The 23,550-nt window shown below is 42.8% G+C and overlaps 1 protein-coding gene across 1 annotated transcript; it reads left to right on the top strand.

Moving 5' to 3' along the window:
* MRPS5 (mitochondrial ribosomal protein S5) lies at nucleotides 1–22,995 on the top strand. The gene is made up of 12 exons (XM_040267556.1): nucleotides 1–309; nucleotides 3,883–3,963; nucleotides 6,265–6,402; nucleotides 9,528–9,653; nucleotides 10,903–11,136; nucleotides 12,861–12,895; nucleotides 14,344–14,434; nucleotides 15,643–15,689; nucleotides 16,158–16,215; nucleotides 16,522–16,584; nucleotides 20,242–20,378; nucleotides 22,617–22,995. The coding sequence occupies exons 1-12, from the start codon at nucleotides 252–254 to the stop codon at nucleotides 22,839–22,841; spliced, it is 1,293 nt and encodes a 430-aa protein (XP_040123490.1). The 5' UTR covers nucleotides 1–251; the 3' UTR covers nucleotides 22,842–22,995.
* Nucleotides 22,996–23,550: the final 555 nt, after the last annotated feature.

Here is a 23,550-nt window from a genome sequence, read left to right as displayed (position 1 = left end):
CCCGGCGGCCGGCCCAAGCCCCGCCCCTGGGTCCTAACGCGAGGACCCCGCGGGGGGCTGTCCGCAGCGAGGCCGGATTCGCCCCACCCCGCTGCCTGTCCGGACACCCCCTCACTCCGGCCTGCGCTGCGGCGCGGCCCCCGGACCTTGGGGATTCAGTCTCGGGCCGAGGTTCGCGGCCGGTGGATGGAGAGCAGTCACGACAGGCGGTAGGAAGGCTGCTCGGCCGGAGGCGCTCGTGGGCGTCCACCATGGCGGCGGCGGTACGGGCTGCGGGATTCCTCCCCGCTCTGTGTGGCGCTTCGGCGGGTGAGAGCCGGGACGCTGGGAGCCGGAGCTTTGAGCCGAGCGGGAGCGGGGGTGGGAGCGGCTCTCCCGGGGCCTGCATTCGCCCGGGCGGGAAAAAGCAAGAAGCCGCAGCTCCGGGCCCCTCGCGCCGGGTTACCGGCTCATTGGGGTCCGCTGTGTGACCTTGCGTGCGTTCGCACAGGGCCTGGGTATGTAAGTGAGGATGGACTGGACGCGGTCCAGGGTCCCTTCCAGTTCACCAGGCGGCTCGTGCATGCTCGGCTAAGTGAGGAGGATAGTTGCAAGCCAGCATCGCCTTCCCCGCGGGCGCGACTTGCAGGTAGATCGAGGCCAGAGAAGCTCGAAAGGGAAATAGGCTGGCCTCCAGCTTGAGTCGGATAGGATTAGTGTCAGTTCTTTTAGATTTCGGGCTGATCAATGCTCTTTATTAAAAAGAAGGATGTTGGTATTGTCCCCTACCCCATGTTCGTTGTTTGCAGCCCGAGGAGAGGCAGCCTACTATCCTCCAGCGCAACGTTTATCTCTAGGAACTAGTATACGATTGACCTGACTTCTGATCGCTCTATTTTATTTTATTGTAAACCTGCAATTCAGCATTCGTAATTGTGAAGTCTAAAGATCTGTGAAAATCGAAAAGTTCTTTTTTGTAACTTGTTTTGTTAGGAAACTTGACCTGAAATCCTTTGTCGGAAAATCTGACCTGAGAAATATTTTTACTTTTGTTTATGTTTGTGACCACCTCCTTTTTTTTTCAAAGCCCTGTTCAAATAGCACCTAGCATCTGCAGCTTTCTTCTGTGAGTTCTTATGTGTAGCAGGGTCTCTCTTAAGCTCTTTATGCTTTTTTCCTTCATCTTCACAATGTCTTTATGAGATAGATACTTTTACATTCCCTTTTTACAGATTAGGGAATTAGGACACACAGGTTGAGAAACTTGTTCAAGGTTACACTGGAAGGACGTCAGGTTTTTGCAGCCATACCACCTGGTTCCAGAGCTTTTTTCTTTCTTTTTCTAGTGTATAAATATTTTTTTTTTGATCATGGTTTTATTGGGATGTAACTTACACACCATATGATTCACCTTCTTAAACTATACAGTTCAGTGGTTTTTAGTATATTTACAGAGCTATGCAAAAAAGATCTTCACGACCCAGATAATCACAATGGTGTGATTACTCACCTAAAGCCAGACATCCTCTAATGTGAAGTTAAGTGGGCCTTAGGAAGCATCATTACAAACAAAGCTAGTGGAGGTGATGGAATTCCAGTTGAGCCATTTCAAATCCTAAAGGGTGATGCTGTGAAAGTACTGCACTCAATATGCCAGCAAATTTGGAAAACTCAGCAGGGGCCACAGGACTGGAAAAGGTCAGTTTTCATTTCAATCCCAAAGAAAGGCAATGCCAAAGAATGCTCAAACTACCGCACAATTGCACTCATCTCACACACTAGTAAAGTAATGCTCAAAATTCTCCAGGCCAGGCTTCAGCAGTAAGTGAACCGTGAACTTCCACATGTTCAAGCTGGTTTTAGAAAAGGCAGAGAAACCAGAGATCAAATTGCCAACATCCGCTGGATCATGGAAAAACCAAGAGAGTTTCAGAAAAACATCTGTTTCTGCTTTATTGACTATGGCAAAGCCTTTGACTGTGTGGATCACAATAAACTGGAAAATTCTGAAAGAGATGGGAATACCAGCCTACCTGACCTGCCTCTTGAGAAACCTGTATGCAGGTCAGGAAGCAACAGTTAGAACTGGACATGGAACAACAGACTGGTTCCAAATAGGAAAAGGAGTATGTCAAGGCTGTATATTGTCACCCTGCTTATTTAACTTCTATGCAGAGTACATCATGAGAAACGCTGGGGTGGATGAAGCACAAGCTGGAATCAAGATTGCCAGCAGAAATATCAATAACCTCAGATATGCAGATGACACCACCCTTATGGCAGAAAGTGAAGAAGAACTAAAGAGCCTCTTGATGAAAGTGAAAGAAGAGAGTGAAAAAGTTGGCCTAAAGCTCAGTAGTCAGAAAACTAAGATCATGGCATCTGGTCCCATCACTTCATGGCAGATAGATGGGGAAACAGTGGCTGACTTTAGTTTTTTGGGCTCTAAAATCACTGCAGATGGTGGATTGCAGCCATGAAATTAAAAGACGCTTACTCTTTGGAAGTAAAGTTATGACCAACCTAGATAGCATATTAAAAAGCAGAGATATTACTTTGTCAACAAAGGTCTGTCTAGTCAAGGCTATGTTTTTTCCAGTGGTCATGTACGGATATGAGAGTTGGACTATAAAGAAAGCTGAGTGCTGAAGAATTGATGCTTTTAAACTGTGGTGTTGGAGAAGACTCTTGAGAGTCCCTTGGACAGCAAGGAGGTCCAACAAGTCCATCCTGAGGGAAATCAGTCCTGGGTGTTCATTGGAAGGAATGATGTTGAAGCTGAAACTCCAGTACTTTGGCCACCTGATGTGAAGGGCTGACTCATTTGAAAAGACCCTGATGCTGGGAAAGATTGAGGGCGAGAGGAGAAGGGGATGACGGAGGATAAGATGGTTGGATGGCATCACCGACTCAATGCACATGTATTAAGTTGGTGATGGACAGGGAGGCCTGGTGTGCTGCCATTTATGGGATCGCAAAGCGTCTGACACGACTGAGCGACTGCACTGACTGACTGACAGAGCTGTGTAACCATCCCCATAATCAATTTTAAAGCATTGTAATCACCTCAGAAAGAACCTTACCTATCATGTCTTCCAGTTCCGTATTCCCCCAGCCCCCAGAAACCACTAATCTACTTTTTTTCCTCTATTGTTCGCATGTTCTGGATGTTTCATATAAATGAAATCATGTAATACATGCTCTTTTTTGACTGTCTTTTTTCATTTCACATAGTGTTTTTCAGATCTGTCCATGTTGTAGCATAAATCAGTACTTCCTTCTTATGGCAGAATAATACTTGTTTTGTGTATGTACCACATTTTTGTTAATCCATTCATCACTTGAGCATGTGGGTGGTTTCTTCCTTTTGGCTATTACGTGTAGTGTTGCTGTAAGTATTTGTGTGCAGTGTTTTTGTGTGTCTATTTTCATTTCTCATGTCTGTGTACCTGGGAGTGGAAGTGCTTGATTGAATGGAGACTCCCATGTTTCACTTTTTGAGGAACTGCTAGACTGTGTTCTAAAGTCGCTGCACCTTTTTACATTCCCACCAGCATGAGGATTTTTATTTCTCTACATCCTTGTCAACACTTATTTTCTGTCTTTTTAACTGTAGTGATCTTAGTGGGTGTGACGTGGTCTAAATTTGTAGATTTGCCCTTGCCTGATGGTTAACGAATGCCCTTTTTTGGGGAGAATGTGTGAGGCTTGGTAACAGGTCAGGTGTGAGTGTGAAGCAGCCAGTGTGATGTGATGTCATCTACTTGCACAGGTGGTCATGGTACCCAGAAACTCTTCATTTCCTTGTTTTGGTTGTTTTATACTACAGATGTTGCTATTCCTTAGGTGTTAAAAATATTCCTTTTCATGCAGAAATTCATCTTCACCTTTTTTTTTTTACAGGTCATTTATGGTCCAGGCAGCTTTACCTAAACACCTTTCCAACAGCTTCCATTTGGGCGTTGAAGGCTGTTCCCAGCAATGGTGAGATTCTTTAGCTAACTACCTTTTCTTCTAAGATCTGATGTTAAGAGTACTTTGTGTAGTTTCTAAAATGTAAAAGAATGAAGTACATTCTTTATAATAGAAATGTGTAAGGTCTAAAGAGTATTTTTCAAATTTTTAATGATAAGGGCTGTTATAATTCAAGGCTCTAAGACATAATAGCCACGATTTATTGAATAATGATTTGTGTGTCAGATTAATAGTATGTTATCTTGGTTAATCATCACACCAGTTTTTAGTGACGGGGTTGTTATTCCCACTTTACAGATGCTAAAATGAGTCTCTTAGAGGCTAAGTGGCTTGCTTCAGGTTACACAGCCAGTAATGGCAGGACTGGGTCCTGAGGTGTTTTGAATATTGTGACGCCTCCTTGAAACACAGTGTTTGCAGAAGGTTTTTGTTCTTTCCTGACAGTGCCAGGCCCTCTCTTCACTCACTTTCCAAAAAGGAAGGAAGCCAGTGCTTGCTGAGCCCATGTTATGCTTTGTTCTTGTTGTTCAGTCACTAAGTTGTGTCTGACTCTCTGACCACTGGCCATAAGCATAACCTGATATTCCAGGGGGCTTGCTCAGTGGTAAGGAACCCGCCTGCCAATGCAGGAGGTGGGAGGTCAGTCCCTGAGTCAGGAAGATCCCCTGGAGAAGGAATGGCAACCCACTCCAGTATTCTTGCCTGGAGAATCCCGTGGACAGAGGAGCCTGGCGGGCTATAGTCCACGGGGTCGCAAAGAATTGGACAGGACTGAGGCGACTTAGCATGCACACACTAAGTATTACATTATACCTATATCACTTACAGGTGTTGACTTTGTATTAGTTTGAGTGAAGTATACGAACCTTACCTCTTTATGACGCTATAAACTGTAGCCTGCCAGGCTCCTCTGTCCATGGGATTTCCCAGGCAAGAGTACTAGAGTGGGTTGCCATTCCTTCTCCAGGGGATCTTCCTGACTCAGGGACTGACCTCCCACCTCCTGCATTGGCAGGCGGGTTCTTTACAACTGAGCAAGCCCCCTGGAATATCAAGTTATGCTTATGGCCAGTTACATCCTGCCTCTTGTGCGTGGTCTCTGCTCAGGGCAGAGTTGAATCTCGCTGCGTCCTCCCCGTGCTGGACTTCGCCTTTAGTCTTCTTCCTTTCATCTTGTTAGCCCTGCAGTTGACATTCCTTTGTGCTGGCTCAAGTGGTCCGGCACAGGAGTCTGGAGCGCCTGGCTCTTCCTGCATTTGTTTCTTTGTTGTTCAGGTGATGCGTTCAGTCATAAACTACTTACTCTGCCCTTGACTCTGAGCCAGGCAGTGTCCCAACCTGAGCTGATACAGGGCCTAGAGAAGGGTTCTGTGAGGAAGGCTAGAAAGCAGCACTCTTGCTAGGGGGACAGTCCCACAGGAGGCTCTGGGGTGAGGAAACTAATGACTGGTGGAATGAAGACACAGTTGTTCTCCACTTTTTTTGCCTGTGCAACCACGACCAAACGACACCCTCGGTTTCCTTGTATATAAAATGAGGAGAGTAGTTCCTACCTTGAAGATTGTTATCTTAAAATACTACACTTCCAAGGAATACCAAAAGGTTTATACCTTAAAACCATTTCCCTTTGCTAGGCCTTCTCATTTTCCAGTGACACTTTATTTTAACTTCTACCTGGTTATATTTCCAAATAGATAGTGTATATTATTCTTTTCCTTGTTAACATTGTTATGCTAATTGAAGATTTAACTAAGCCCCATGTCTGCTTTTTCTGAGCATAGACGCAAGCACAGTTTTGATGCGATCTAAATCCCGTGGACAGAGGAGCCTGGTGGGCTACAGTCCATGGGGTTGCAAGAGTCGGATACAAGTGAGTGATTGAGCTGAGCTGAGCTGAGTATTTCAAGGATTGCAACATTAAACAGCAAGAATAAATTAATGTGTACTTGGTATTTTATTGATGATTGAGGAGGTTACAAGAAAAAATGTGTCCATCGTAACTGGATTTAGAGTGATTGTTGAAGATCTGAATTTATTTAAAATGAAAAGCCACTAGTTTCTATTTACTTTTAATTGAACCATTTACTCAGTAAGCTGACAGGTCCAGAGAGATCTCCCTGTGTTATCTGAGCCAGTGTCCAAAAGTTTGCTTTTATTTTTTAAAGAAAGAACTGTCCTCAAAATACGATTCTTAAAAGTTCAACATTTTAGTGACTTGTTTTTATCAGTAAGAGTTAATTTGTCGGCGCTGGCAGTGTTTCTGGGCAGGCGTGGAGCATCTAACGAAGTTTTACTCTTGTCTACCTACAGGCGCTTTGTCATCTGCAGGAACCAGAGACAGCTGCCATTTTACCCGCTTGGCCCGCGTGCTACAGACACAGTGCTGCATTTCTGCTCCCAGCAACTTGACGGCCCAGCAGTACAGATCCTATAGTTTCTTCACTAAGTGTACGTAGTCTGGCCACAAACTTCCCATTTCATGAAACAGGGAAATAAAAGGTTCTTTGGTATCTTAATTTTTCTTCTTTTTCTTCTCCTTAAACGAATTTACACTTTAGAGGTTAATATATGAGGTACAGGCATACCTTGTTTTATCGCACTTGACTTTTTTGTGTTTTGAGGATATTGCATTTTTTGCACATTTAAGATTTGTGGCAACCCTGTGTTGAACAAATCTGTCTGCACCATTTTTTCCAACACTCTGCTCACTTTGTGTCTCTTGTGTAATATTCTGGTAATTCTTGCAATATTTCAAACTTTTTAGTTATTATTATATTTGACATGGTGATATGAGATCAGTGATCTTTGATGCTGCTACTTTGACTTGCTAAAGATGAACATTTTTAGCAATAGAATATTTTTTAAATTAAAGTGTATACTGTTGTTTTAGGCATAATGCTTTTAGACATAATGCTGCTGCTGCTGCTGTTGCTAAGTCGCTTCAGTCATGTCTGACTCTGCGTGATCATATTGCATGCTAAAGACTATGGTATAGTGTAAACATAACTTTTGTATGCACTTGGAGACCAAAAATTTGTGTGGCTCACTTGACTGTGCTGGTCACTTTGTTGCAGTGGTCTGGGGCCAAATCCAGATTGTTCTTGTTGTATTGTTTAGTCACTCAGTCATGTCCGGTGACCCCATGGACTGCAGCACGCCAGGCTTCCCTGTCCATCACCAACTCCCAGAGCTTGCTCAAAATCATGTCCATTGAGTCAGTGTTGCCATCCAACCATCTCATCCTCTGTCGTCCCCTTCTCCTCCTGCCTTCAGTCTTTCCCAGCGTCTAAGTAGCCAAAGTATTGGAACTTCAGCTTCAGCATCAGTCCTTCCAATGAATATTCAGGACTGATTTCCTTTAGGATTGACTGGTTTGATCTCCTTGCAGTCCAAGGGACTCTCAAGAGTCTTCTCCAACACCACAGTTCAAAAGCATTAGTTTTTTGGTGCTCAGCCTGCTCTATGGTCCAACTCTCACATCCATACATGACTACTGGAAAAACCATAGCTTTGACTAGATGGGCCTTTGTTGGCAAAGTAATGTCTCTGCTTTTTAATATGCTGTCTAGGTTGGTCATAGCTTTTATTCCAAGGAACAAGCGTCTTTTAACTTGATGGCTGCAGTCACCATCTGCAGTGATTTTGGAACCCAGGAAAATAAAGTCTGTCACTGTTTGCGTTGTTCCCCCATCTATGCACCATGAAGTGATGGGACTGGATGCCATGATCTTCATTTATTGAATGTTGAGTTTTAAGCCCACTTTTTCTCTCTTTCACCTTCATCAAGAGGCTCTTCAGTTCCTCTTTGCTTCCTGCCATAAGGGTGGTGCCATCTGCATGTCCAAGTTTATTGATACTTTTCCCAGCAATCTTGATTTCAGCTTGTGCTTCATCCAGCCCGGCATTTTGCATGATATATGTTAAATAAGCAGGGTGACAATATATAGCCTTGATGTACTGCTTTTCCAATTTGCAACCAGTCCGTTATTCCATGTCCTGTTCTTACTATTGGTTCTTAACCTGCATACAGGTTTCTCAGGAGGCAGGTAAGGTGGTCTGGTGTTTCCATTTGTTGAAGAATTTTCCACAGTTTGTTGTGATCCTCAGTCAAAGGCTTTAGCATAGTCAGTGAAGCAGAAGTAGATGTTTTTCTGGAATCCAGATTTATCTCCATTAAAAGTGCTTGTACTGTGAACTTTCAAGTTTTTGATGGCATTTATAGATACCATCCTTTTCAAGGAATAAAGAAAGAAAGTCAGTGTTTAGTGAGAGTTTAGTTTGAGGTTGGTAATTTTATTTCAAACCTGTGGTTCTCTTAAATGAACCAGTGTCAATCTAAAGTTTGAGTTTTAACTCTTTGCTTTGATCAGGAATACACAAAGCAGCATGTGATGTGGAAACTGACCTATTTTTCTGAGCTTCGGTTACAAAGATTAGTTCTAATAATATGTGTATTTTGAAAAACAGGGTACTCTGTAGATGCAAAACATTAAAAAATACTGTAAATACAAAACATTTTCCTCTTTTCATTTTATCAAACCAAAGGATCAAAGTGTAGGGCCTTTCAGGAGGCAAGCACGTAGAACCTTTGAAGCCTAAGGGCTCATAAGAAAAGGAAAATGAAGATACTCATTTGACTTCTAGAATGTGTTTAGTATTTCAGGCATGTAGATATATGGGTCTTAGATTTTTGACTAGTACAACGTTTGTATAGCTCTGATTCTTGATTAAATTGGTAATGGAATAATTGGTCATCATAAAATCAGTTGGTGATAACATGAAAGGCAGAGTCCTTGTGAAGACAATTTAAATCTAATAAACAACGTGGCTATACCAGTAAAATTTAGAAGTAATCAGAAATAAAGAATCTGAATGTTTCACAAGTACAGAGGGGAAAATACTCTCTGCAATGTATGGCAGGAAAGATTGGCAGAGCCCAGAAATTCACAGATGGAAACAAATCAGTGGTGTCAGGGTCTGTACGTTACAGTAAAAGGAAATCGTCTAAGAAGTGCATACATGCGTGGGCAGGGATTAACTGTCAGACCCCATACATGCTCATTCTTTCCCAAGTATTGGTTAGGTTTTCATTAGAGTTGAAGACGAATTTGGGCATCTTGTTTTGAAGGATATACAGAAATATAGGGCATTTTCAGAATAGAGCAGACAAATAAATGATTAAGTTTTATGGGTTCAAATTGCAGAGTTGGTTCTTTGGGCTAAGAGACCTGTATTGGGAAGGCTAGTTACAATGGAGGCAAGAGGGCAGGGAAGAGCCCTGTCACATAGGTGATAAAATGTTCAGGAAACACATCTATAGGAAAGTAACTGGGATATAAATGCTGGTTGTCTTTTGTGCCGGGGAGGCCTTATTCTGTAAAAGGAGGAGCGTCACATCTTGGGTTTTTCAAATGGAAATCACGTGGAATGTGCAAAGGAGGTTTTAATTTTGCTTTCATTGCCATAATGATGCAGGCGACCCACCTTCTTCCAGCCCTTTTTACTCAACAGGAATAAATCAGTAGGCCCTGAACCACTGTTGAAGAAATTCTGTAACACCTGTCTCTTTACAGTGACAGCAGATGAGCTATGGAAAGGTGCTTTAGCAGAAACTGGTGCCGGAGCAAGAAAAGGAAGAGGCAAAAGAACCAAGAGAAAAAGAAGGAAGGATTTGAACAGGGGTCAGATCATTGGTGAAGGTAAACTTACTTCTGAAAACAGCTATTGTGCTTTCTAAGATTTTTTTTTCTCTCCAAAACTTTATAGATGTTTTACGAACTAGAAACATCAAAACATTTCTAATGAAGGGCATTAGGAAATGTGGATTTAGAGTCCAGCCAAATGGCTTATTGCCCCATGATTCAGGGGAAGAAAATCCCATAAAAAGAGATTCATTCATTGATCTATTTATTCCACAGGCCTAAGTGCCCTCTTGTGGCATCTGTTGTGAAAGGCCCTGTGCTCAAAGAATTTACAGTTCAGTGGTGGAAAATTAGAATTAGCTGACTTTCTCTGCTAAGGGTTAGGAAGTAAGTATTTTTAGCCTTGTGAGCCACATGGTCCGTGTTACAACCATTCAACTCTGCTCTTGTAGCAGATGAACAGCTATAGGTAATACATTACCGAATGGGCATAGCTGTGTTCCAGTAAAACTTTATTTACAAAAACAAGTCTGTGGGAGTCTTAGTTCGTGGACTGGGGAGCCCCTGAATTGAAAGTGAGGAGTCTTAATTGCTCGACCACCAGGGAAGTCCCTTGATGCCTTTTTTATTTTCTTTAATCTCAGTTGCCTTTGCTAAGAAAACCACTGATTTCATTTTGATGTGTTTCCTTCTGACGTTTTTTTTTTTTTTTAATTTAAACTTTTTACTTTCTATCGGGTTATAGCCGATTAACAATCCTGACATTTCTAATGCTTTTGTATACATAACCTAAGAGGAATATACATTTTCTTTTAAAAATAATTAGATTATATCACATGGTACATATTCTCTTATACTTCATTTTTTTTCACTCAATAATAGGTCTTAGAAATTATTCCATATCAGAACCTACAGGGCTGCCTTATTCTTTGAGTTTAATGCAGCATGTTTCATAGGTTGGATATGCCACAGTTCATTTTGCTGTTTCAATATTGCTAGACAGTTAGATTGTTTCTCTTTTTGGCCTTTACAAATAACACTTCAGTGGACACCCTTGTCCAAGCACACATATGCTTCATAACTGAGTGGCAGTGTGTCTCTAGGCAGTCCCATTAAGTGGAATTATTGGCTGTTACAATGTATATGTTTAAAATTTTAGTAGACGGTGCCAAGTGGCCTGTAAAGTGAGTATATTAGTTTAAGCTCCCACCAGCAGTATCTATCTGTATGCCCATGCCTGGCATTTTAATACTCAAGAAATGAATGCTTTTAAAAGAATTATTTCTGTGTGTTTTTAAACCTTCAGGGCGTCGTGGCTTCCTATGGCCTGGTCTGAATGCCCCACTTATGAAAAGTGGAGCTATACAGACCATCACTCAAAGAAGCAAGGAAGAGCAAGAAAAGGTGGAGGCTGATATGGTCCAACAGAGAGAAGAGTGGGACCGGAAGAGGAAGATGAAGGTTAAACGGGAACGAGGATGGAGCGGAAACTCGTGGGGTGGCGTCAGTCTTGGCCCCCCTGACCCCGGTCCCAATGGAGGTAGCAGAGTCCTGGTTTCACTTATGTTGTGATGGAGAGGGCACTCCTAGTTTCTGGAATTCTTTAATATGCTTCTATTTACTCCTCTGTTTAGATTGCCCTTTTCTAAAATAAGAATTTGAATATCACTGGAATAACTTCACATTGTTAACCAACTGCATTTTATGAAACACTAGAGGCCTGTAAACCAAGAAGTATTCCACAGATAGAATGCAAAGCACTGGGTTCTGGTGTCTTCCTTGTGTGGCTTTTCAGAGCCTTCAAGTGTGGTGGTGTGCATTACGCTTATTACGAGTCACCCATAGTACGCGGTTTCCCAAGTGCTATTGGTATGGAGCAACATGCCTTGGGAATGCTATTTTGATAACAGAAGAAACCAAATAGTTGTCATTGAGCATCCTCAAACAACACATGAGATAAAAGTTGACAATATTTATCAGATGAAATTAGAAAACAAAGTCATCTCCCCCACTGTTTCCTGAGTATGTAAAGAAGTAAAAATCATCTGAAAATTTTGTTCGTGTCTATGAATAGGAGATGAGAAAGCAGGCAAGAGTTTGGCTGCTTTCTTAAGTTTGGCTTAAAGAGGAGAGGAGAGGAGAGGAGAGGAGAGGTTGAGATGGAGAGACTCAGGCCAGCACACTGAGGACTTAGAAGAATACTCCCACTGGGAGAATGACGATATGGGGGCAGAGGAAAAAAAACCCCATGAACTTAAGTCCCTCTTGGGGGTCCAGATTTAGCCTGTAGATAAATGGATGAACTTGTGACAGAAGGAAGGGCAGTGGACAGAGTCAGGTGAGCTGTATTTTGGCAGTGTGAGTGTCGTCCCCCCAGAGGCTTCCTTGAGTCTTTGAGAAGGAGCTGGGAACGTGGAGAAGTGTGGCCACCAGAGTGTGTCGGTGCAAACGCAACGTATCTGGGACTGGCCTCAGAGTTACCCAGTGGAGTGGGAGTTGGACCGGATGTAGAGGAAAGGAGATTGACGGGAGTTGATAATCACTGAAGCCAGCTAAGGGTACATAAACTTACATTTTGCTGGTTGGTTCATTGTCTATGGATGTAAATTTTCTATAGTCAAAATAAAAGAACAGGGAGTGTTTGAAATAGCTGCTGTGGGAAGAAGAGAGAGACCTAAGTAAAAGGATGTAGAAGGCCCGCAGACAGCAGAGAGGACTCAGCTGAATTGGAGACCATGAAATTTTAGTGGCCCCAGTGTGTGCCATGCTTTGACTTCTCTGTTGTAGCACCCAGCAGGTCAGGTGTGGCCAGACAGCTGCACTTACTGCATCCTGGATGGTGTGGGGAGGGGGAAAGAGGCAGGCGAGTTGAGGACATTCACAAGACCTAGCGGAAGTGGTGGACGGTAGTGTCTTGACTGAGTGGGAGAGGCTGGAAGACCAGAGGGGTGATGGAGAAAGGGGAGCAGGGGTCAAGAGTTTGGAGATGCTGGCCAAGCCCCAAGAACCAGTACTTTTGAGTCACTGAGTGAGAGCTGGAGGGGTAGGAGAAAGCAGTCAGGAAGATGGTAGCCGGGCTTATGAATTTAGGGGTGGAACAGTTTCTGGTAGTGATGAGGACCAGGGTGCGGCCTTGAGAGTGGCATCAAAATATCTGAGATTCTTAGTGAAAAGTCCGTGATGGTGCCAATGTTAAAAAATGCTGTCATGCACTAATTACATGGACACATTTATCTGTATTCCTATTTTTTTTTCTCCCTGCAGAAACGTATGATGATTTCGATACCAGGATACTTGAGGTAGGCATGCTGAACTAAATACCGAGTTAAGCCTTCGGAGAAGTTGGGGTAGTAGATATTGAGGGGATGCGGCAGGAGGAACAGTGAAGAAAAGCCTTTGATGTGTGACTTTCTGAGCTATAGGGCTGCTTTGTGTGAGGAAATGATGAAACTTCAATTTCAGTTCTCTTCTGACTGCTGCCCTTCTGGGGGGCTGCTCATCAGGATCTCGTGGCGAGGTGACTTCAGTGGTGTTGTTGATAGCAGAATTTGGAGATTGCATCCAATTTCCTCCTTAAAGCAAAGGTTGCAATAGCAATTTCTCTCAGAATCAGCTGTATCTTGACACTTAGTTCAGGAAGCAGAGGTTGGGGGGAGACATGGGGGAGGGGTAGAAAGCTTGGAGTTACTGTGAATGTCCAGCTCTTGCTGAGGAAAGGTTCTGCTGGGCTGCTTATAGGCTCTCGAAACTGAAGTCTGTATCAGGTCAATTTCAATCACTTTTTCCAGAGCATTTCCTGAAATCGTCAACTTCCCTTTGAGCTCACACTTGGTGTTAAATGCCATATGGAATGTGTTGAGTTTGTGATCGATTGTGTATGTTATTTCTTCAGTATCAATTACATTCAAGTTTAAAATATATTTACAAGTACTTTACGTCTTTGGGTCTTCGTGTACCCCTTGTGGAAGTTAGTTCCTTTGTAGAATTTTGTCCGTGGGGGTGATTTCCTTGAGCTCCCTTTTTCTTTAAGTTCACTTTATGGGAAAGGGGCCACCACGTAAGCAGTTAACAGTTTTGTAGTTCTTGGTGGATGTATAAATATGCCCCCAAATGTAGATTTTTCTACAGTGCTTAACAATCAGGTATTTCAGAAGTTTCTGTCTTCTCTTGAGTCTGATCCATAGAGATCCACTTCTGTGCTGTTTCTGAACCCTGCGTTTTATCATTTGTAAGACTGACACTTTTTCATATTTTAGCATCTCTGCTATTGGGATGTGTCAGTCAGTTACCAACTGTGTTCCAAGTTTAATCAGCAACTTTTTTTTCTTTCATGTGGTGCCTTCATTAAAATAAGATAGACTGTGTTTTACAGTTTCAAATCTCTTTAAAAGTTATTTGAGTCAGATCGTCTAACCACCTTGTAAAATAAGCAGAGAAAGTCCTATTTCCATTTTACTCCTGAAGAAAGAGCCCAGATGGAGGTTTCCTTTGGAGGAAGTGTGCTGTTGGTGCTCGTGGGAGTGAGGGATGGTGTGTGTGTTCACTGTGTGTGTGTCTGTGTGTGTATGTCTGTGTGTGTCTGTCTGTGTGTGTTTGTGTGTCTGTGTGTGTCTGTCTGTGTATGTCTGTGTCTGTGTGTCTCTGTGTGTGTGTGTGTGTCTGTGTGTCTGTGTGTCTGTAGGCTCCTCTGGTTCCCTACTGCAGAATTTCCTTAGGGGGTAACATTTATGCCCATTTTGTCCTCTAGGTGAGAAATGTTTTCAACATGACCGCCAAAGAGGGAAGGAAGAAATCCGTCCGCGTCCTGGTCGCTGTGGGGAATGGCAGAGGAGCTGCAGGTGATGGGGGGTAGGGCATAAGGAGCTGGTGCTGGGGCTGCTCAGGCACGGCCTGCGCTCAGCTGTGCCCTTAGTGGCTTCAGGCTTATTCCACTGACTGTCTTTTAGTGGCTTAGGCTCACAGACCTTGTGGTGAGCCCAAGTAATTCCTTAGAGGGAGAAGAGAGATCTTCCTACACCTGCTTTTTTCCATGAGGACAGTGAATATTTTAAAAGGCTTAAGACACTGGTATATTATGTATAATAGTGAAAGAAAACTCGGGGTGGGGAGAGAGACAGTAAATATTCTACAATAGGGACACAGTTACCAGAAGAGTATATATAACCAAGCATTGTGATACTTTATAGCCATTAAATAATTATGGGAAATTACTTACAAAATAATCATTAGGTCAAACAGACAAACTAAAAACCACTTCATGTAAGACTAATATAATCCCAATTTTTAAAAAGTATGTTTATATGCAAAGAAAAGCCTATAAGGATTGGAAGAGTATACACTGAAAAGATTAAAAATGTTTAATTAGTATGTTTACCAGTTCTTCAGATTTCTTCTTGATGCTCTTCAGTAAAGTTTCCACAGTGCACATCTGTTTTTGAAATGGATACATGAATGTGTAAGGGAAAGAAAACTGGAAAACTGCCTGTTTACATCCATACTGACACTTAATAAAACAGGTATTTATAATACCTGTAGATAGAATGTTGCTAAAGGAAACAACTCTTGAACAGTTCCTTTTCTTCCCAGAAATTCTTCGTCCTATGCCACCATATATTTTCTGTAGAGATGGCTTGGTTTCTTTATTTTGGCCGTCCTGGGTCTCTGCTGCTGTGCGGGCTTTGCACTGCGTGTGTTGAGCAGGGCGCTCTCTAGTTGCAGTGCGCGAGCTCCTCACTGCAGCAGCTTCTCTTGTTGCAGAGAAGGCTCTAGGTGCGGGAGCTTTAATGGTGTGGCTCCCGGGCTGCAGAGAACAGACTCAGTAGCTGTGGTGCACGGGCTCAGTTGCTCCACCGCATGTGGGATCTTCCCAGATCAGGGATCATGCCTGTGTCTTCTGCAGGCAGATTATTTGCCACTGAGCCACCTGAGAAGCCCAGCAGTGAGCTTCTTGTACATGTCATTTATTGTACTTTTACAAGTATACTGATAGGGGAAATTTCTTGCAGTGAAATTGCTACCTCAAATATTTTTACTTTTTCTTTAAAAGGTTTTGCCATTGGGAAAGCCACTGAACGGGCAGATGCTTTCAGAAAAGTATGTACATTTTTTTCTTTGTTAACAGTAAAAGATCAATAATGTCTGTGCTAGACTTCGTGGGAACCACAGAAAAATACTGTCAAAACTTACTGATCTCATAAAAGGCAATTTCAGAAGGGCCTGTGTTCTTGCATCATTTCTGTTAACCTTGTGATTGCTTACCAGAACTATGAGATAGCAAGGAGTGTTTGAACACTGACAGAATGTTAAACAATATTAAGGAATTATTGATTTGGTTTCGGTTTGGGTTTTGTTTTTTTTTTTTTTTTGCTGTGGTAGTGATGTTATTATTATTATTATTTTTCAAAATTAAATCCTTTACTTTTGGAAGCATCTACTGAAATTTTGGTGTAAATTTGCAGTTTCCATAATAAAATATTTTATAAAAGGTATTTTTTGAATCTCTGAGAAAATGTAAATTCCCAACAAGAGATCTAAGAAAATTATTCTCCTTCTTTCTTTCAGGCAAAGAATAGAGCTGTTCACTATCTGCATTATATAGAACGATATGAAGACCATACCAGTGAGTGTTTTTCTTTTCTTTTAAAATTTTCAGGCTTATACTTGTTTCTTTATGTGTGGCAATATATCTCTGTGGGTATTTTTGTGTTTCTCTGCATGTTACTACCTTCTTTCATATAAATATATAAAATGTAGAAACAAAATTGCTCTCATGAGAAGGTTAGTAATGAGTGAAATCAGAGTTGGTTACTCATCCGTGGCCGATGCATGATGGCTGCTTAGGGTCCTGTCGGTTGCTTTGTGGTATTTGCAAGGGCATTAAAGCTGTACCCCTAACCCTTCCTATGTTTCTGTTTTTACCCTCCAGTATACCATGATATTTCCTTAACATTTAAAAGGACACATATCAAGATGAAGAAACAACCCAGAGGTAACTAAAAAAATTCTTAACGATGTGTTGGAGGGAAAGCAGAGAAACTGTACCAGTTTCATCCTGCCCCGTTTTTGCTCACCTTTGCCTGAACTCATTTTGAAAACACCAAAATGGACAGGCCTAAGTTAGATTTAGGTAGATTGAGGTTTTGGGGGAAGTAAAAAGCAGTCAGCCTTGGGACTTCCCCGGTGGGCCAGTGGTTAAGACCTCAAGCTTCCAACGCAGGGGGCTCAGGTTTGATCCCCATTTGGGGAACTGAAATCCCACGTACTGCAAATCACAACAGGAAATAAATGAATTAAATGTATAATTCAATGATTTTTTTTTTTTTTAAGTAGTCAACCTACTTAGACTCATATGATTACAGACACATTCCAGGGGTAACTGTAGGTGGGAAGAGCACTTAATGAACTGGATGAGTAGTTGAGTTTGTAGTGGGAACATTGGTTCAGTCAGTCAGTTCAGTCGCTTAGCCCTGTCCGACTCTTTGCGACCCCATGGACTGCAGCATCCCAGGCTTCCCTGTCCATCACCAACTCCTGGAGTTTACTCAGACTCATGTCTATTGAGTTGGTGATGCCATCCAATCATCTCATCCTCTCTCGTCCCCTTCTCCCGCCTTCAGTCTTTCCCAGCATCAGGGTCTTTTCCCGATGAGTCAGTTCTTCACATCAGGTGGCCAAAGTATTGAAGTTTCAGCTTCAGTATCAGTCCTTCCCATGAATATTCAGGACTGATTTCCTTTAGGATGGACTGTTGGATCTCCTTGCTGTCCAAGGGACTCTCCAAAGTCTTCTCCAATACCACAGTTCAAAAGCATCAGTTCTTCAAAAGCATTGGTTACTCCTAGAGAATTCACTGATGGATGCTACGGATGGTTCTTTTCCAATAGTGTATTCAGTTCCATTAATTTACTCTCATCATTCAGTGTGAATTGAACAACTTTGGTGAGCCAGATGCTACACCAGGCTCTGAGGATCTGGAGATGGACCCTTGTCCTGTCTTAGGAAGAGCAGTCAGTCAGAATTTAGGGTCATGGGGCTATGCCAGTTATGCCCAGTATACTCAGGCAGTAGAATTCTTAAACATTCTGATGTGTGTTTCACCTGTGGTTCTACAGTAAAAATGGTTTTGTATAACTCTAGGTAATATCTTTAAAAGTCTGGTTCAGAAGATAGAACATACAGTTTTTAAATTTTTCATGCCAAAGCTTCTAGTACAACTTTGCTAGAGCCATGACATGGAAATAAGAAAGGAAAAAAAAAATCAGATTATATTAGTGCACCTGAACTTGCCTTCTGCTTCAAAATCATAATTAATCATTCATATGCCAGATAATAAAAACATTTATCATTAGAAAAAATATTGAGTTGAGCACTTGGACATTAAGGTTTAAACCTGTGCTGTCCCGTTTGGCTTTTGAGTACTTGAAAGGTGGCTTCTGGGAGCCTCTGTGTCAGATACCACCAGATTTCAAAGGCTCCGTATGAAAAAAAAAAAGAATAAGGAATAGCTCAAAAATATTATGGTATTGATGATGTATTGAAATGATAATGTTTTGGACATACCTCCTTTGAAAAAATCTTTTAAATATGTGAGTGAGTGAGTGAGTGAAGTCGCTCAGTCGTGTCGGACTCTTTGCGACCCCGTGGACTGTAGTCCCCTAGGCTCCTCCGTCCAGGCAAGAATACTGGAGTAGGTTGCCATTTCCTTCTCCAGGGGATCTTCCCAACCCAGGGATCGAACCCAGGTTTCCCTCATTGCAGGCAGACGCTTTACCGTCTAAACTGAAGGGTTTAGAGGCCGTCAAATGGACATGACCTATAAAGATAATTTTGATGGTTTTACATAGAAATGACCTCTAATGGAAGAGAACACAAATGGGAACTATTTGAGATACATTTCTATGTAAAATGTAGTTTGCACATAATTCATCATTTTAAATGAGTACTCTGCAACTGAGACCAAATATCAATCATCTCTTGAGGTTTTCTACTATGTACCAACATCAAATCTACATAGGAACAAATGTTACTCCTGCTTTTTTCTTCTATATCAAATGTCCTGAAGCCTTTGTGTCTCTCTGGAGCGAGGCCAAGTTTCTGAAGGCACATTCCAGTATAAACATCATGGATGGGGTAGAGAAGGACCCAGTGAGTTACATTGTACAATCTCAGGGCCAGGTGGCCGGAGTAGAGGAATCCGCTTCCTTGAGGAATCTGCCTCCTCCTGCATAAGGCGGGTAGATGCCAGTGTAAACAACTTCCGGGATGTAGTACTTGAGTTTCTTATGATGATGAGGTCCAGCATTATGAATCACGATCACCAGTAAACAAATCTTTGGCTTTGTTCCCAGATAAGCTATTCAAGTAATTCAGGAGTAAAAATGGAATTCAAGTACAAATGTGTCTGCAGGATAGTTTGGAAACATATATATGGCTTGCATTTGTGGCTTGCTTAATGTTTTTGTTAGACTTGTTAATTTGGATACATCTTTATCTGAATGATTTTTGAAAGACTGCTGGTTCTAATTGCAGAAGTTACTCTGTTTTTTGTTTTTTTTTTTTTTAAATCTTTGCTGTCTTCTGATTAAAGCTGTATTTTTCAGCTCAGCTTTAAGATATGTGCTGAGTTTTATGCCTGGCTAATCAGAGTGCTGGAGGACTTCCCAAGTGGTGCAGTGGTAAAGACTCTGCCTGCCACCGCAGGAGCCACAGGAAATGCGGGTTCGATCCCTGGGTCAGGAAGATCCCAGGAGAAGGAAGTGGCCACCCACTCCAGGGTTCTGGCCTGGAGAATCGCATGGACAGAGGAGCCCGACTGGGCTACAGTCCATGGGGTCATGAAGAGCTGGACGTGACTGAGCAGCTAACCAGCATCAACAGGGGAAGGGATTACAGGTAGCCAAGAGTAGGGTGAGTGGCTGGAGAGGAAACCACTGAAGATTTAGAGGCCAGTGCGGAGTTGAGAAGGGCGGGCCAGTAACTAGAAGGCAATCTTGGGGAGGGTGTGTTACTGAAGCCAAGAGTTTTTCCGGAAGGAGGAAGTGGATGATGTCTCTATTCAGGGCAGCTGACCATTCAAGGAGGGTGAGAACAGTTGTGCCTGGTGAGCCTTAGCTAACATGGACATGGGGTGCCAAGAAACTTCAGGCTCCCTGTTAGTCGTAACAGCCCTATTTTTTATCCATGTGTTTAACAAACTTATAGGTATATATATTTTAAAATTAATCATTTAATTAGTTTTTGGTTGTGTGGCTCTTTGTTGCTCCTCACGGGCTTTCTCTAGCTGTGGTGTGCGCACAGTCAGGGGTTGTGGGGCACAGGCTTAATTGCTCCAAGGCATGTGGGATCTTCCTGGACCAGAGATCAAACCCATGGTCCCTGCATTAGCAGGCAGATTCTTCACCACTGAGCCAGCAGGGAAGTCCAGAAACATATATATTATTTACTTGGTCCTTACAGCATCTCATTTAAATCACTGTTATCTTTGAAGTTCAGGAAGTTGTGAAAGGTCACCCAGCTGGGAGGTAATGAACCCAGAATGTGAACCAACATCTGAACCCACAGCTGGAAGCCATGTGCAGCCAGCAAGTGGCGCCACCTGCACTGTGGGCGAGTGGGCAGGCGTTTGACTTGATTTTCCTCTTTGTAGGCTATGGCCTCCGCTGCCACCGAGCCATCACCACCATCTGCCGGCTCATCGGCATCAAAGACATGTATGCCAAGGTCTCTGGCTCCGTCAACATGCTCAATCTCACCCGGGGCCTCTTCCAGGGGCTCTCGCACCAGGTAAGTCAGCCCTGCGCTCGGAAACTGAGGAGCCAGTTTGTATTTCAGTGGTGTGCTCTGAAACCAGCATCTCCTGGGCTGTACTGGAGTTGCTCTTGGGCCACCTGAGGACCAGGCATTCTTTGTCTCTGGCTGCATCAGGTTAATTAATCCAACTAAGAGGTAATTCATGAGGATTATCCTTAAAAAAAAAAAAAAAAAAACTGCATGGGTTTTTGAAGTTTTAAAATTAAGTATTTTTAAAAGCCAGTAATTATAATCTGCGTTTATTATGGAAAGAATATGTGCTTGTTCAAAAACTCTGACAACATAAAAATGTTAAATGAAAAGGGAAAGTCCCTTTGCTAATTCTGTCCTTTCAGCTGGAACTGGGGTGAGGACCCCCGGGCACTGGGACCCGGGAGTGGTCTCGAGTCAATGTCACGTCGCCTGCAGAGGTTGTTCAGGGCAACGTCTGAGTCAGTAGGAGCTGTGCAGGCGGGAGTTCAGGTTATTTCTCCACATAGATGGGGCCGCTGGGCCCCTGCCCAGCTCACCCCTCAGCCTGGGCTGGGCTCACAGTCGCACCAGTGGCAGGGAGGCAGGGCTGTTATTGCAGGGGCCCCTCCTCCAGCTCTGCAGGGCTGGCTTGTCCCTTGAAAGAAAGGCTGGGTGGACCTCAGCAGAGCTGAGTGAGCAGAAAGACAGCCAGGTTCAAGAGACATTCACGGGCCTCCATTTGCTGAGGACTTGGGCAGAGTGACAGAGTGCGCTGGCTGTTTCTGAATAAAGTGATCCGTGGAGTAATTGTAGTGGTCACTGTTTAAAATAGGAAAACTAATTGAAAGGAAAGTTTTGCCTAAAAGAACTGTTTCGATCAGCTGTGTGTCAGTACTATCTAAAAACATCTTTCAAAAGCACTTCTAAATTTAAACTTACTTTTACAGTCTTAATTGTTGGGTGTAACTTAAAATATTTGTTTTTAGGTTATATTTATGGTCAAGCAGACCTGTTCTTTCATGTGATGTTTTGTGTTAGTACTTTGAATCTTTGGCTACAGTGACTACGTCTCCTCTCTTCTAAAATGGCATCAGCTATAAAAAGTTGCAAAAAAATGACACCAGTGGAAGCGACATGCCACTGATTACGAGAGACTCCAGTTTATTTATTTACTTATGCATTAGCACTTCTCTCTTCTAATTTCAAATATATGCAGAATTAGAATAGTACAAGGTGTACTGTCCTCACGGTATTTTAGGTATTTTAATATACTATCTGTAAACCATCTACTGAGTTTACTCACCTGTGTCCAGACTTTTAGGGCTACCGTCTGTTACAAATCCTCACGGCTCTGTTACATACCAGCAGTTAGCTGCTCATGCACCCCCAGCCAACCCCAGTCGTTTTGAACCAAATCTCAGACATCAGTTTATCTCACTCATAAGTATTTCATCATGTATCTGTAAAAGATAAGGATTAAAAAGTACCATCATGCCTAAAAAATCACCAGTAACTCAATATCAAACATGTAGTCAGTGTTCATAGAAATGTATCCATTTGTCAGATTAAAAAACATTTTTATATAGTTTATTTGAATCAAATGGCAGAAAAGATCAATACGTTTAAAATCTCTGCTGTGTCTTTTAAATCACTTTTAATCTGGAAGTTCCGTTTTTCTTTTTTCTCTGACGTTTTTTGTTGTTGAAGAAATCGGGTTGTTTGTCCCAGTCTGGTGCTGGATATCTGAGGATACTTGACATCCTCTCTCCCTGCATGTCCTGTAAATTGGCAGCTAGAGCAGGGGCATGATGAGATTCAAGTTCACTTTGGGGCACAGCGTGGCCCATGACTGGGAGGGTGAGGACGACAGGAGACCAGAGGCCAAGGCCCTTTCTTCATGCCCCTTGGGGGTGGGGAGGTGGGGTGGGATGCTTCTGCCCCCAGCAGGTCACCATTAGTATAGCCAGAGGAAGTTCCTGCTCTTTAAGTTAAAGACTTCAGATTTTTGTGTCCTTTTTTTTTTAAGTAAAATCTTAACTTTCAATCACTCTTACATGTATTCAGTTAGCTAATAAACTTGATATTATATTACCTGGGCCACGTTTCCTGCTATAATAATCACCCTCAGTTAATGAACTTTTAAGAGTTGCTACATTTTAATCAGCCAGACAGTTCTTCCAGGCCAGATGAACATCAGGGGCAGACCGCGTTAGACCAGCCTCACAGACCTAACCTGGTGTTCTCTCTGGTTGTGCCCAGGAAACCCACCAACAGCTGGCTGATAAGAAGAGTCTCCATGTTGTGGAATTCCGAGAGGAATGTGGCCCTCTGCCCATCGTGGTTGCCTCACCACAGGGGGCCTTGAGAAAGGATCCGGAGCCAGAGGATGAGGTTCCAGACATCAAACTGGACTGGGGCGATGTCAAGGCCATGCAAGGAATGGAGCACTCTGTGTGGTCAGGTTTAAAGAGAGCTGCCACGTAGGCCTCCCTCCTGCCTCGGCCAGCCTGGCACTGGGTGCTTCCAGCGCCTGGGACAGACTCATTCTCTCACACTTGAGATTGTCGGTTTTTTTTTTTTAAAGGAAAGGCCAACCTTACATATCTTTATTTACAAATAATAAAAAATGCAGATGTAATTGATTGAGCACGTCATACATACCAGTTACTGTGATAGGAAGTTTACATATGTGTCTTAGTTAAAAAATACTTCTAATATTTATTTAAACTAGTAAAAATCAAATGAATTGGGAGTCAGGGCTTCTAGTCTGACCTGATAAAAAAATAATGTGCAGCCAGTTACTTGACTGTAACACACAATTAGAAAGCTGAGGAAAACATGCAAGCTTAGTTCTTTTTGACTCTAGAAATTATCCTTTTAATAAAACTCTTTGTATCCATGTTTGGGTGGTTGCTCTAGGTATTATTAATAGCTCAGCGGTAAAAAGTCTACCAGCAGTGCAGGAGGTCCAGGAGATGCCAGTTTGATCCCTGGGTCAGGAAGATCCCCTGGAGGAGGGCATGGCAGCCCACTCCAGTATTCTTGCCTGGAGAATCCCATGGACAGAGGAGCCTGGCGGGCTACAGTCCAAGGGGTGGCAAAGAGTTGGATAGGACTGAGGCGACTTAGTGTGCACACACTAGGTATTACATTATACTTATATCACTTACTGGTGTTGACTTTGTACTGGTTT

This window comes from Oryx dammah, unplaced genomic scaffold, assembly GCF_014754425.2.
Source record: "Oryx dammah isolate SB20612 unplaced genomic scaffold, SCBI_Odam_1.1 HiC_scaffold_25, whole genome shotgun sequence".
Taxonomy (NCBI): Eukaryota; Metazoa; Chordata; class Mammalia; order Artiodactyla; family Bovidae; genus Oryx; species Oryx dammah.
Note: the sequence above shows the minus strand (reverse complement) of the source record. Positions and strands in the feature narration are given on the sequence as shown.

Bases quoted from the DNA above. Each gene is read 5' to 3' on its own strand.
- MRPS5 (XM_040267556.1), top strand. From the start codon at position 252: ATGGCGGCGGCGGTACGGGCTGCGGGATTCCTCCCCGCTCTGTGTGGC. The intron at 15,690-16,157 runs GTATGTACATTT...TCTTTCTTTCAG, and splicing joins GGGCAGATGCTTTCAGAAAA to GCAAAGAATAGAGCTGTTCA. The intron at 20,379-22,616 runs GTAAGTCAGCCC...GGTTGTGCCCAG, and splicing joins TCCAGGGGCTCTCGCACCAG to GAAACCCACCAACAGCTGGC.